Source organism: Lytechinus variegatus, chromosome 7, assembly GCF_018143015.1.
Source record: "Lytechinus variegatus isolate NC3 chromosome 7, Lvar_3.0, whole genome shotgun sequence".
NCBI lineage: Eukaryota > Metazoa > Echinodermata > Echinoidea > Temnopleuroida > Toxopneustidae > Lytechinus > Lytechinus variegatus.
In genome coordinates, this window is record NC_054746.1 from 36070852 (window position 1) to 36083983 (window position 13132).

General features: G+C 36.9%; 1 protein-coding gene across 1 annotated transcript; it reads right to left on the reverse strand.

Moving 5' to 3' along the window:
* Window positions 1-1255: 1255 nt before the first annotated feature.
* Window positions 1256-5055, reverse strand: LOC121419144 (dual specificity protein phosphatase 10-like). The gene is given in 4 exon segments (XM_041613474.1): window positions 1256-2298; window positions 2680-2710; window positions 2712-3091; window positions 3840-5055. Coding segments are annotated over 4 exon segments (1611 nt in total). The 5' UTR covers window positions 4705-5055; the 3' UTR covers window positions 1256-1963.
* Window positions 5056-13132: the final 8077 nt, after the last annotated feature.

Here is a 13132-nt window from a genome sequence, read left to right on the forward strand (position 1 = left end):
GTCATGATTCTCATGCGAGCCTTCACCCATGTTTATTGTTTTAAGTTTTGTAGTTCGTTATCATCCTTTCCCGCATCTTCCTCCAATATCTCTTTCTCTCCCTCTTCTTCCTCTACCCTGCTTTCTCCTCCTCATTTCTCTCTCCCGCTCTTATCTCTCTCATCCCTCTCCCTCTTCCTTCTCCCTCCCTCATCCTTTCCCTCTCTCCCCTTCCCTTCTATCGGTTCGGTTCTTCTTTTTCATCACTTACTCTCTTAATAGGCGTGATATGCCTACATGTATATACACACGTCTCACTTTCACTGTTCCCTGAATGCAGTCTTCCTCTCATCGGAAATTTTGTGACGTCACAAACATATTAATGTATTTTTCATTTTTATTCCATCTTTTAAAACGTGTATACAGATTCAAAGTGTGAAATACGTGAAAAGCGGCAAGAATAACGTTTTCCCCTAGGTTGAATATAAAACTACACAACCTACATGTAATGGGGAAAATTTACCAGAAAATTAAATTTATATAATTTTGGAGGATAATTCTCAAATATTCCAGGGACTCACACATTAATAAAATTAAAGCAAAGATCACTGAAAATTCAAATCACATCGACATAGTTTACTACAGCAACATACCAAATCTATTAATCTGGGAACGATTATCATCACGACCCACGAAAATTACCCTGCCAAAATTATGGATCGTAATATGGATAAATCATTATTGCCATTATGAATTTTAGTATTCCAAACCGTATAGAAAAATAGAGGAGAAAAGAGTGAAAAAGGGGGAGGTAATTAATCACTGATCAATCGAGCATGGCAAACGAATTGAAAGTGTTTAACGCTAAAGAAAGATGAGGACTTTATCACGTTTATGAACGGTAGAATATTGATTAAAACATACATGTATGTCACACAAAACGGCACAACACTATTCCAGGAAAAAAAAGAACAGAAGAGAAATAAAATAAGCATTAAAGCCCCATGCTGCACTAACACCAATTTTCTGAACACCACGAAAAATAATGAGAGCACCAACAAGAAAATATTACCAATCATCTTTTCATTGAAAATCAATGCGAAATTTCAGTTAATGAGCTGTATACCGATTTCCTCACGTATTTAATTAGGTGACCGAATTTACTTTAAAAAGAGCAAACTCAAGCACAAATTCCCGCAAAGACATCAATTTCCTAATAAACTACAAGCACATTCAAGAAACCTTTTAACAGCTACGTCGAAATTTGTTTTGTAAAAAATCCATATCATTTTTTTAATATCATAGTCTATCTCAGATTGCACATTCATAGTTATAAAAGAAAAGTGAAGGTAATCTTTAATGAAGATTTGGAAAAAAAAGTGATGCCATAGTTTACATGTACTTTACCAGATTAGAAAATTATCAAAAAATTGTAGTTATTACATGTATCTTTAATGTGATGTCAGTCATGTCATGAATAAATATATTACCAGTAAATAAAACGCATGTAGTACTTCTTCAACATTAGTGACAAAATAGCGCCCAGCGCATTTTAGTCAATATTATGAGAAAATGGAAGCCGATTTAGTTTAGTCGTAATCCTAAAGCCACTTCTTCTAGAAAATCGTTTGGACTGCGGAAATCTATTGATATTGCTTTATTTGCTTACGTTACACGTACCTGAACATTTTCAGTATCCTGCACCTATATTAAAATCTTACCTTTAAAATATATTAAAGAGAGAAAGATATAACGGAGTGAAAATGGAAGTTGACTTGTCTAATCTAGTGTGCATTCTGAAAGGGTGATTATTAGAAGGTAACACGAGGAAGTCATTTGGTGGTGATAGTGATATTCGGCAAGAATCAATAGTTCTGATATTTGACTGTCTGTTGTCTTCATATCATCAGTGACATGGGCCTACTCTCATCGAGCCAGACACAAAAACAAAATGTTCACGCGAAAGTCTGGTTTAGATTTGATCCTATGCCTCCATAACGGCTGTATCTAAGTCCATACTAGGAGTACTCGGTCTGCTGTGGTGTAATTGCTTGGCGCAAGTCACGGGCGAGTCGGTGAGCCGGCAACTGGCTGAACGCGGAGTGTTCACCTTGCTCAAGAACTGTTCAAATTCCATAAGCTGACCGACGAATCCAAGGTTGGGAGCGATGATAGGTCGCTTGCTCTTGACGAATTGATAAGCTTGGGTCATTGGCTGGTTCATGTGTTTCATTACGTAAGCGATGACCACGGTGGAAGACCGGGAGATTCCAGCGTGGCAGTGAACGAGAACACGGGCGTTGCGACGTCGAGCCTCTTCTGTTTGGAGAACAATGTGGTATGAATAACTCGTCAATTTTAATTCAAGGTATATGCATTATGACTGACGATAATAACAAAAGTGACAAACTGTAGATATAGTATTGAGATAAAAAATAAACCTAGAAATCATGGAGTTTTCGGTTATCAGTAGACAGCTACCACAATTTCTGCTTCTGCTTCTCTAGTTCCCGCTCTAATTGGGTTGGCACGGGGATGACACTTCGTGTACATGCAATTAACTGCTAATGGCAACTGCCTTTTTTTAGTTTAGGATCGATACAGATGTTTTCCTTTTTTGTCTGATATAAATTATTTCCGAGTGTTGAATCTTACTTGAAATAACATCATGATGATAATGTATACTTTTTGCCAACTCACCGATAAATTCCAAAGCGGCTTGGAAGTGGACCCCGGAGGTTGATTAGTCCGTTGTCGCGTACTGGTATCCTCATGTATCGCATGGCGCTCTCGCCTTCGTGGAAACAAGGCACTGAGTTGGTGACATTGAGGACGTGGCTGATGCCGTGCAGCCGAAGCAAGTCGAGGTTCGCAGCGTCAACTTCGTTGCCGACGTAGAGATGAGGCAAAATCTGGGTCATGGGGATGCCTTCAGAGGGGCAGATGCCGGAGCCGCCGCGGAGGATGTGCTCGCTATCGGTAGTTGGGCTGGGGGGGTCTTCGCCATCATGGATCACAGTCGATGAGGTAGATGAGGATGACGATGATGAGGTGTTCGAAAGTTCGCTGACAAAGAGGTCACCGCCGTGGTTCGCAAATTCTTTAATCCCACCTGAACAGAGGAAAGTAAAATAATTTGGTCAGATACAAATGAAAAAATTCGCAATATTAAGAAAATGTCATTCTAAAAGAATGATTTACACGTTTATATTGATAATCAAGTTTGGAACAGAAAGTTCAGTATTTTGCTGTGTACTGATTGCATCCCTTCAAAAAAAATCATTCATTTTAATTTTTAACCCCTCCTCGATAATTAGACAGTGTTGGAACAGTACCAGATTCTGCAGGTCATCATTAAAGTCAACCGGCTAACGGTATAGACGTTTTGGCTCACCACTGCCGAAAAGGAGACCCATTGGCCAAGCCTGCATACTTGCAAGAATCGGGAGGCCCAAGATGGATCTCTGATATTCGGGCGGCATTGGTCAGCCAAGCGTGTCCAGAGCTGAGGAGGTGGATGATGAGGACGAGCCGCGAGATGGCGATGACTTGCGGTAAACCCAGTCATCTGCAAAGAGCATTGCAACATAGTGTAATGACTCGCAATTGTAACTCGCCACAATATCTGGTCTTGTGGTCGACTCCCACGCTCCCAGTCATGTAATTAAGTATTTCGCAATCGTTCCAAGAAAATGGCATCGTTCCCTTTTTCTGAATTCGAATTCATTCCATTTGATTTTTATCTCTTAATCATACTTTGGTTTAATTGGCTTTTAAGTATTTTTTTTAATTGATTAAGAGTTTAATTTGTTTTTACCAGATCCCAATAACAAGAGAACAAAAAAATATGACCATCTTACCTTTTAGAAGTCTGACTTTAACGCCTTCCTTTTTCAGAGCACTAACGACAAGGGAAGTTGGATGGTTGACTGGTAGGTTATCAATTCCTTGGGACTCCTCATCGTATACCACAACCTCTTTATCTTGGTCTAATCTCCTCTGAAACTCCTTCTTGCCTTCCTCCGAGGTGACCAGGTCCGCAAGCGCTACCTTGCCATCACGAAGTCGTCTACATGAGAATCGAGTGGTACAGTTGACGTTGAGAGCCCCTGAGATGTGCCTCCTGCTAAATGCCAGAAATGGTCGAAGGTCTACGAGGATGACAGAGCTAGATCGAGGACGGCAAAGACGGGATTGGCTGCATTTTGACAGCAATGAATGGTTATCCAGGCGCTGACTGAGTTCTTGTGGGAGCACGATGGGTGAGGTAGTGCTAGAGGGAGAATTGGAACAGTTCATTGACATTGGGGTGACATCTTGGCTGTTCTGAGGACAGTCTGATTTTCCAAACTTACGTAGAAGTCTCGGTGAGCACTGCTGCAACTGCTCGCAAGCACGGTTCAGCAAACATCGGTTGGCCACTCTAATGTTTGAATTCAGCTCCGGAGTCCGACTCCCGCTGCTCGACGTTGATTTGAGTGCACTGGTGCAGAGTGATGATTTGCCTGAGAGCGCGAATGTGAATGGGGAGGCCGCCATATTGCACTGATCCGATTTTACGTTGTGTGTGTGGCACTGCCAGTAAGGGTTTAGTGATGTAGACAGGTCCGAATTGGAGTCACAAAAATCGGGTAAAATGGTGTTCTCCTCACTGCTAGTTGCAGGGAAAGAAAAGGGGCATTTCTGGATATTAGCTGCTGAAGTTGGCGTTGCGGCTGGAGACATGGACAGAATACTCCAGTAATAAAACACAAAACAAGATATTCCAATACGGTGGTAGTGGTATAACAAAATAATGTACCAATCCTTTTGAAATATATTCAGGACAAGGTGACAATAATATCCACAAAATGACGTTCGATAAGACAAATTTATCGATCAACGATGACAGAACTCGTTCCTCTGTTTCAATGTATAAAAAATATAGATATTCCCCTGCTATTTCAGACGTTATATGTACAGCAAAATAGTGAATCCCCAAAATATAATGGCGAAGAATATATACACAACACAGGAGAAACGTACGCTACGTGGGGAGGACAGGGAACGAGTGAGAGAATAGACGCTGCCCAGCAGAAGGAGAATATATCCTCAGAACGAATTCTCATTCGCTGAACTAAAATGACGTAACCCGCTTGGATGCTATTTTGGGACCGCTCTGTGTGCGATAACCTTTTCGCCCAGACGGACTGCGCATGGGCGTGTAAACAAGAGATAATGGGGTAAACAGGCGAACTGGGGTGTGCATTTATTATTCACATGTTGACAAATACTCACGGTGCATGAATATGTATTAGCTTTACGAAATGAGTTCAACTCATTATGACATCACGTTGTTTTCATGCCAGAGAGAATATGAATAATCATTATGACTTTCTTCTGCCAATATTTCAACATACCTGTTATTTGTTGCGTATATAAGCAATTGTATACCTAATATTTTACAAGCAATGACTCGCTTATTCCAATAAGAAAAGATCAACGAATTGATTAGCATGCATATTTTTAAAGACATCTCATAAGCGTTATTACATTTACGACTAAAAAAACACACACACACACAATAAATACATGCACAGACTTGATTTATTTGTGTGCACTTGTTGTGTAATGAGAGTTACACCACCAAGAATAAGTACATTATCGTGTCAGTAAAAATAGCTTGTAACGACATAAACACGATTGTTTATTTCGATGAAAAGATGACAGATTGGTCATGAAAATATTTATGGGAATAAGCCTCTATGATTATAGGATTTTACAGGATATGATATAGGTACATGTAAAAAAATATTAATTATAGGCCTTATATTGTTATCATAATCATCACATCAACATAAGCCAACAACTACCACCACCCCTCACATTTTCGTTTGTATTTATTATAAGAATTATCATTAACATCATAGTCGTCGTGGACATCATTAGTATTATAGCTGTTATTGTTATTAGCCTCATATAAATTCATTCACTCAAGATACTTTTTTTTTTAAGTTTGTATAAATGGAATATGCGCCATCATTACTCTCCTTATTTATCCACTAAAAGAAAATATGATTCTATCAAACGAAATCGCAAAAGAGTTTAAAAACATCTTCCTTATTGCAACCTTGAGAAAATAATGACGTAAATCCGAACACGCCTTTTTGGACTCAACTTCAAACTTTTCTTGAGGAATCATAGAGATCGTTTTTTAATTCATTATTTTGTTTTGCTTTTTATTATTGTTTTGTATAGTAATCATAACAATGTTGTCCAGGGATCACCCAGATCTCCATGACAGCCAAGTACCGATTACTTTCAGTTCAAAATCAAAACCATGATACCCGGATAAGAACTAGTAACGGGTTTATTTTTTATTATTTTCACCATGGAAACTGTTTTAGAATGCACCAACAGAGTATTGTCGCTGTTCATATTTACATAGTTCTTTTTGCATCAGCGGTGTCCTATTGAAAGGTCGGATAATTGGGGCACTGAATGATAATAGTCTTAGTACACTTGGGTAAAAGGGTTTTTACCCTCCTTTTCACTACAAAGTAGTACAATATCATTCCTATAAATTACGTTTTCCTTCTTTCATTTTCAGATTTGGGAATTTCATAAACACATGACATCTTTTGACGTAATTGGTCTCATAAGAAATCAAACTATACGAGTCTATTTGTGAAAAGTGATTTTTTAAATAAAATCAGTATTATATCACTCTCTATTATGACAAAATACAGTCATAGGAAGGTTAATTTCATGGTATATTATAAAACTGCAGATATAATGATGAACCATGTATTGTCTAGCAAAAAGCTACAAAGAAATTAAGCAATATTTTTTACGGTGACTCCGACTATACATGTATAGTTCACCAATATAAACCTTCCCCTAAATGAATTAATTTTACATTTAATAGCACTTCCAGACTTCCCCTTTTATCACAACCATGCAGTTACCATGGAATCGATTTGAAATCATCCATACCTGTTTGATGACCAAAAAAATTCTCTCGAGAATCTCGTTTGTGAGAGAACTATGAGAGAACGATTTGAGTCACGGACCGAGACTACAAGCGCAAGGTTGTATAGTGACGTCATCAATGGTTGAGAACAGTGTCGAAATTTCGAGCAGATAGTCAATAAGCTGGCCTCGCTGATCTTAAGCACGTAGACGTTCTGACCTTGCCCAACCTATCTCCAATCTTTATACTCAGACCGAATGGAAGTATGTTGTTTGGTGAAACAAACGAACGCGACAACCAGATGCTGGTGGTTGTATGTAACGGACAGACACAGAAATACATTACGTGTTTTTATTCTTTTCATTCTTTTGTATGCCAGAATTGTCCAGAATGATTTGGGTTTATATTTCCTAACCGCACGACCAATGTACTTCATGTACGGAAACCAGTGGAGGCTAGCAAAGACGTGTGGGAACCTACTCCCTACGTTGGATACGATACAAATAATTATTTGACGCAAAAATATTACTTCCTTGATTTCCTTCTCAAGTAATATTTTGATTCCTTTTGAAAAGGATATTGATCAATGTGACAGAGCTATTGTGAATCAGATGAAATAATAAAGGGTGATTGCTTTGTTCTTCATTTTCTATTAACATGTTATTTCAAAAGAAATCTACCTTTTTTTGCCTTTTCTCTGACAGACGCCGCCCTATCTGAATGTTTTAAAGTTTATTGGTCAAACAACAATACTACTTATATTTCATTATTAATTATAAATCACCAATGAACTATAATAGTATATACCCAATGATCAACCTAAACGAAAGTACAGGCTGCAGGTAGCCAACCCTAAAACAAACAATAACAAATGCCGAAAGTAATGGCTTTTGGAAAAAATCTCAACCGAAAATTCAGGATGCTATATACCGCTTTTATTACAGCCAGTATCAACAAGGTTTGTCGACCTAGAGTAATCAGATTGATTCCGATCGTGAGGTCAAGTTTATATCACAGTCACACGCGAAAAAAAAGCGGATTCCAAATCGACCGATTCCAGGTCATGAAAAATTAAGTTTTTTTTGTTTAAGAGGGTTTTATTCGATAATAACTTCAATTCTTAACAAATACAAAAGAAAGTATGAATAGCGCATTAATATCATCTTTTTAATTAATAGACACATTGACAACTCGTAAACTTAGCTTTATATATTTTCTGTTCTTTCCTTTTAGAAGCACTAACATATTTATATCAAATTGTTTTTTCCCCCGTAAACTTAGTTTTTGAGAAAAAAAAATGTATGTAGGCTATCTATGAACACATCTTATATCAAATCATTGAGTGTCACATTGAAATCCATATCACACTACCTTTAAATACATAATGATACATATTATGGAGCGTTGTGGCCCATAGTGGATTAGTCTTCGGACTTTGAAACAGAGGGTCCGAATCCCAGCCACGGCGCAATTTCGTTCGGCAAGAAATTTATCCACATTGTGCTGCACTCGACCCAGGTGAGTTGAATGGGTACCAGGTAGGATTTATTCCTTGAATGCTCTAGCGCCTATACAGCCGGGGTAATAATAATATACCAAGTATCTTTCAGCGCATAATCAATGTGGATTTGGCGCTTTAGAAAACTCTATATCATTATTAAACCTAATGTAATTGTTCTGGGGTTCGTTGCAGAAAGAGTTGCGTTTAAACGCAAGTCAAAAAATCAATCGCAAGTCCCAAATGCGCGCTGTTGATTGGTTGAAAATCAAGTTGCGCATGATTTTTAGAGTTGCGATTGATTGCAACTCTTCGTGCAACGGGCCCCTGATCGATCTGTAGAGGTTTCGTCGATGTGACCAGTTGCCTTCGATATGACAGTCCAATGAATGTACTTTCAAGATCAATCTTAATTGGATTATCAAGTTTTTATTGTCAATTTCTGTGAAAATGGATCACTGAGTGAAATAGAAAGGAGTGATTAAAGACCTGGCGTTTGAAGTTTTGCTTTGTTTCACCAATCAGCATGAGTACCGATAACTTCATAACACAATTAGGATGTCAGGATTTTCTTTAGCGCACATGAATACAGATTTTTTGTTATTTTTTTTTATAAATGAATATATCAAGTCTTTGTTTTACGGACTTGTACTTCAAAAGTTAAATGATTCCTTGTTATAAGCCCTGATATAAGTACTTTCAATATGAAAATGATTTATGATATCAGCCTTTATTGTTTTATCAAGTGTTACAGTTTGACTTGAATACGATTTATGGACGGGCTTTAGTATGATGAGCAAAGGAAAAAAAATAAATTATCATCCGATACCATCACAGTTACCAACCAGGTGCATTTTAATGCAGTACTTGATATACTGTTACAAATGACGTACTGACTAGTAGATGAAATATCCATATACTAATAAAAAAAGACAATTTGTTTAAACATTCAGAAAAAAGTTCCAAGGACTTCAATAATAAAGAAATAAGTAATAAAAGTAAATAGTTTTTGTGAAATTGAAATGATTAGATTGGTGGTAGTGTTGGCTAGAATAAACACGAAAACCCCCTAAAAATATCGCTCTTAATCAAACAAGCAAGCAAGTAAACAAACAAACAAACGAATACACACACAATTAACATAATTATACACTTCCCCAATAGAATATATCCCGCTCCCTTTCCCCTTTCTTGTTATACGTTTCACGACTAACAAATTCTTCGGCGAGATCATGGTATTGGCAATCAGAAGATAGAAAAAAAGTCACTTCTCTTACACTGTAAAAACTGTGGTGTTAATAGAGGACCACACCCTGAGGTGTTAAAACTACACCCTAGAGATTAAACATAACACCAAAGAGTGTAAATGTAACAACAAAAGATGTTGTAATAACACCTATAGGTGTAAAACTAACACCACCAATTTAACACCGGTGTAAAATAGCTGGTGTGGTCATCTTTGTACACCGGTTAACACCACAGTTTTTGCTGTCTATGAACGGTCAGAATTGAGTTGAATAATTTTCATCATTGTCAGTTGATTGATCTTTGTAAATGAAACATTCTTTCAAGAGTATACTTTCCTTGAAAAGAACAAGGATATTGACAGATGGAGTATCAACTTCGTTTTCAACGAACCGTCACATGCAAACAATTGAAACTGTTGGGTAATGTATAGGATACTCTCCTTGCGCAATACAGGGATACATAAGAACGGAAAATTGTGACACTGAAGGCTTTTGTAATATTTAGATGTAAAGCAGTATACTCATTCCTTTGCATAATGATTAAAAATAGGTAATAATATATAGCAATATTCCTAAGGCTAACGTCGAATGAATTATACAATGTTCTACAAAAGTCTTATTATACAGAAAAATAAAAATCTCAACGGAAAGGCCTCTGTCATATGTGATTAGCAAACATAATTAAGATCACCTGTAATAACTTGTGATTATATAACCTTCAAGTTTATCTACGATAACATTATGATATGAAGATCATTGAAAGAGTAGGTGCCAAGATGACATATTGGAAAGTTAGAAGTAAAAACAAAAAAAAATTGAAAAGTGAAGTTTGATCAATCAACTAATCCCGGCAACTAATCTTACGTTCAACCTACCGGGTTGGTTAAGAAAAATAATTCATTCCTTAACATGCAATTTTGTTTTAACCAATTCTTGGTAGTAGCGCTTGCGATTGATACATCATCTTAAAAAAACGACCATCCTGTGGCTATGTTTATGTATTCATATGTAAATGTATATTAACTAAATTGCCACACCCTTTCCTTCATTCATTTTAATTTTAAATCAATTTTAACGCAAATGTTAAGAGAAGGGTGTAGTTGTTGCAATGCCTGATGCGCGGAAGGGGTTCTCAAGCGTAAACTCGCTCAATTGCCCACTCTTTTGAGGGGGCTTTTAGCAGTTCAATAGATACAACCCATAAATTGTCATGTCTGAGGCCTGAGGGATTCTCTTGGATTGAATACAAGGATTGATCCCCCGCAAAGAATTTCGGACGAACTCTGAAAAGACGACGGCTATGATTGCGTAACAACGGGAGTGACCAATATTTGCTTCATGGAAAAAGCGATTCATTGGCTCAAAATGCATCATTACACAGTAAAAACACTGTTTCACATTTTATAAATGCTGCATGAACCTGCCAGTAGTTGTTAAACAGTTTAAACAATCATGCTTAATATTTCAAGAATTAGATATATAAAATCCAAACACCAGTTTAAACTGTTTAAACAACAACTGTAACTTGCAAGGTTCAAAAAGTAAACATCGTTGTTTAAAAAATTCAAACAGCGTTTTGTATAACCATATCGAAGTTGCATTTCTCTTTTCTTTATAAGATATCTCTTTGTTAAATTCATATGGATTAAACAAACAATCAAAAAATTGAAATATCATTTTTTTTATCATCCGGCAATACTTGTATATATTGAAACGTGAAATTCAAAACATGAGTAATTCTCCCTCAAAGTAACCATTCCCTTCAACTGTGCAATGTAATGATATACTGGGCGTTAATGAACAGACTATTAACTGATTCAGTCTTGATCCAAGGGCGTTGACCTGTATTTCGGGAGTGGCAGCGAACATGCCCAAGCAACTCCGCAGTGATCATGATGATAGTTAATAACTGACAGATGAATTGATTGATTAATCATTATTTATTTATTAGGTGGTCTGTCTTTGACAGATCACCTATTGTTTTCGTCAGAATTTTCTTTCTTTATTTCTTTATTTCTTTCTTTCTTTATTCTTGGCACCTATGTTTGTCGCCAACTTTTCTCGAAATTGGCTGAATCAATTTTGCTGATTTTTTCGTCATATATAGAATCTATCATAGAGACGGCAAACTAAGCTTTTCAAGGTCATATGGTCATGATGACGTCATCTACGCGCCATTTTGTAAAATTCTTCATTTGATCATATCTTCATTATCAATTATAAAAAATTAACAATATTTACATGACATTAACTTCATGTCAAGGGTCAACTGTCAATGTCATCAAAGGTCATGTAAAGGTCATGACGCGCGCGTACGCGCGCGTCAAAGGTAAAAAAATCTTCCAAATGACCTATAAATTTTTTTGGGTACGTTTCAGGTCATTTTAAGCATTTCAAAAATTTGCGCGCGCGCACATATGCGCGCGCGTTTCCGTGCGTTACATCATAACGCAACGCAGAAAAACCGTTTCTTTTAATATCATTGCATTGCTAATAAAATTTTGAGCAATTTGATACCTTGATCAACCTTCTACAACCATTAATATAGAAATTAACACCCGTTAAAGTTTGCAGCACGTGTGCGCGCGAGCTCTCACTATAGGCCATATATGGGCAAAAACATGCCTATTGTAAATTCACTGTAGCTCTTTAAAAAGTCCATTGACCCCCAATTTTTTTTTCATATATCGATAGAGTATGAGTTGTAGATTTGATTTCATGTCACCATCGTCCCTAAATTATATCGTGACGTCATCAAATAGGCGCCCAAACTAAAAATTTCATTTTTTTCAAAAATGACGTCATTAAATTTATGCAAATTTGGCTGTAACTTCTCGAATATAGATCATTTTTCGCCCAGATTTCAACATGTTGTAGTTTATAATGTACTCTTTCTCCTCAGTTAACATGAATATTCGTTTTGAGAAACGCATCATTGCGTAAAACAGCGATGAAAAGAGGCCTGTCATTTTTCCTCATTTTGCGTGTAATCTCTATGGGACATGATTTTTTCTCAAAACTAGATTCGACATTCCTCTATTTCGTGAGCCATATCTCCATTTTTTCTTGTCAGCTTTCCTTGAGCTTTTAACATGATGTAGCTGAGATTCTGGGCTATCGGAAGTGTGCCCTTCATTTTTTGATCAGATGCTGGGATCATGCCCGTATTTCACTTGCAAAATTGGAATTGTAATTCTCAAAATTGCTTACGTGTAATCTATATGGGGAATATCGTGGCTCAATGGATAACGCATTTGACTTGCTTTCTCGAGGGCGGAGGTTCGATTCCTGGGGTAGAAAAGATGATTTTTTTTTCATTTTTTTTTCTTTTTGCCACCTCTTACATGATCCTTTATGATAATTAAAAGGTATGAAAGTTAAAATTTAGCAAGATAAAACAGATTATAATTGTTTTTTTTCATATCACATGTATTTTGTGTGTAATCTCTATGGGAC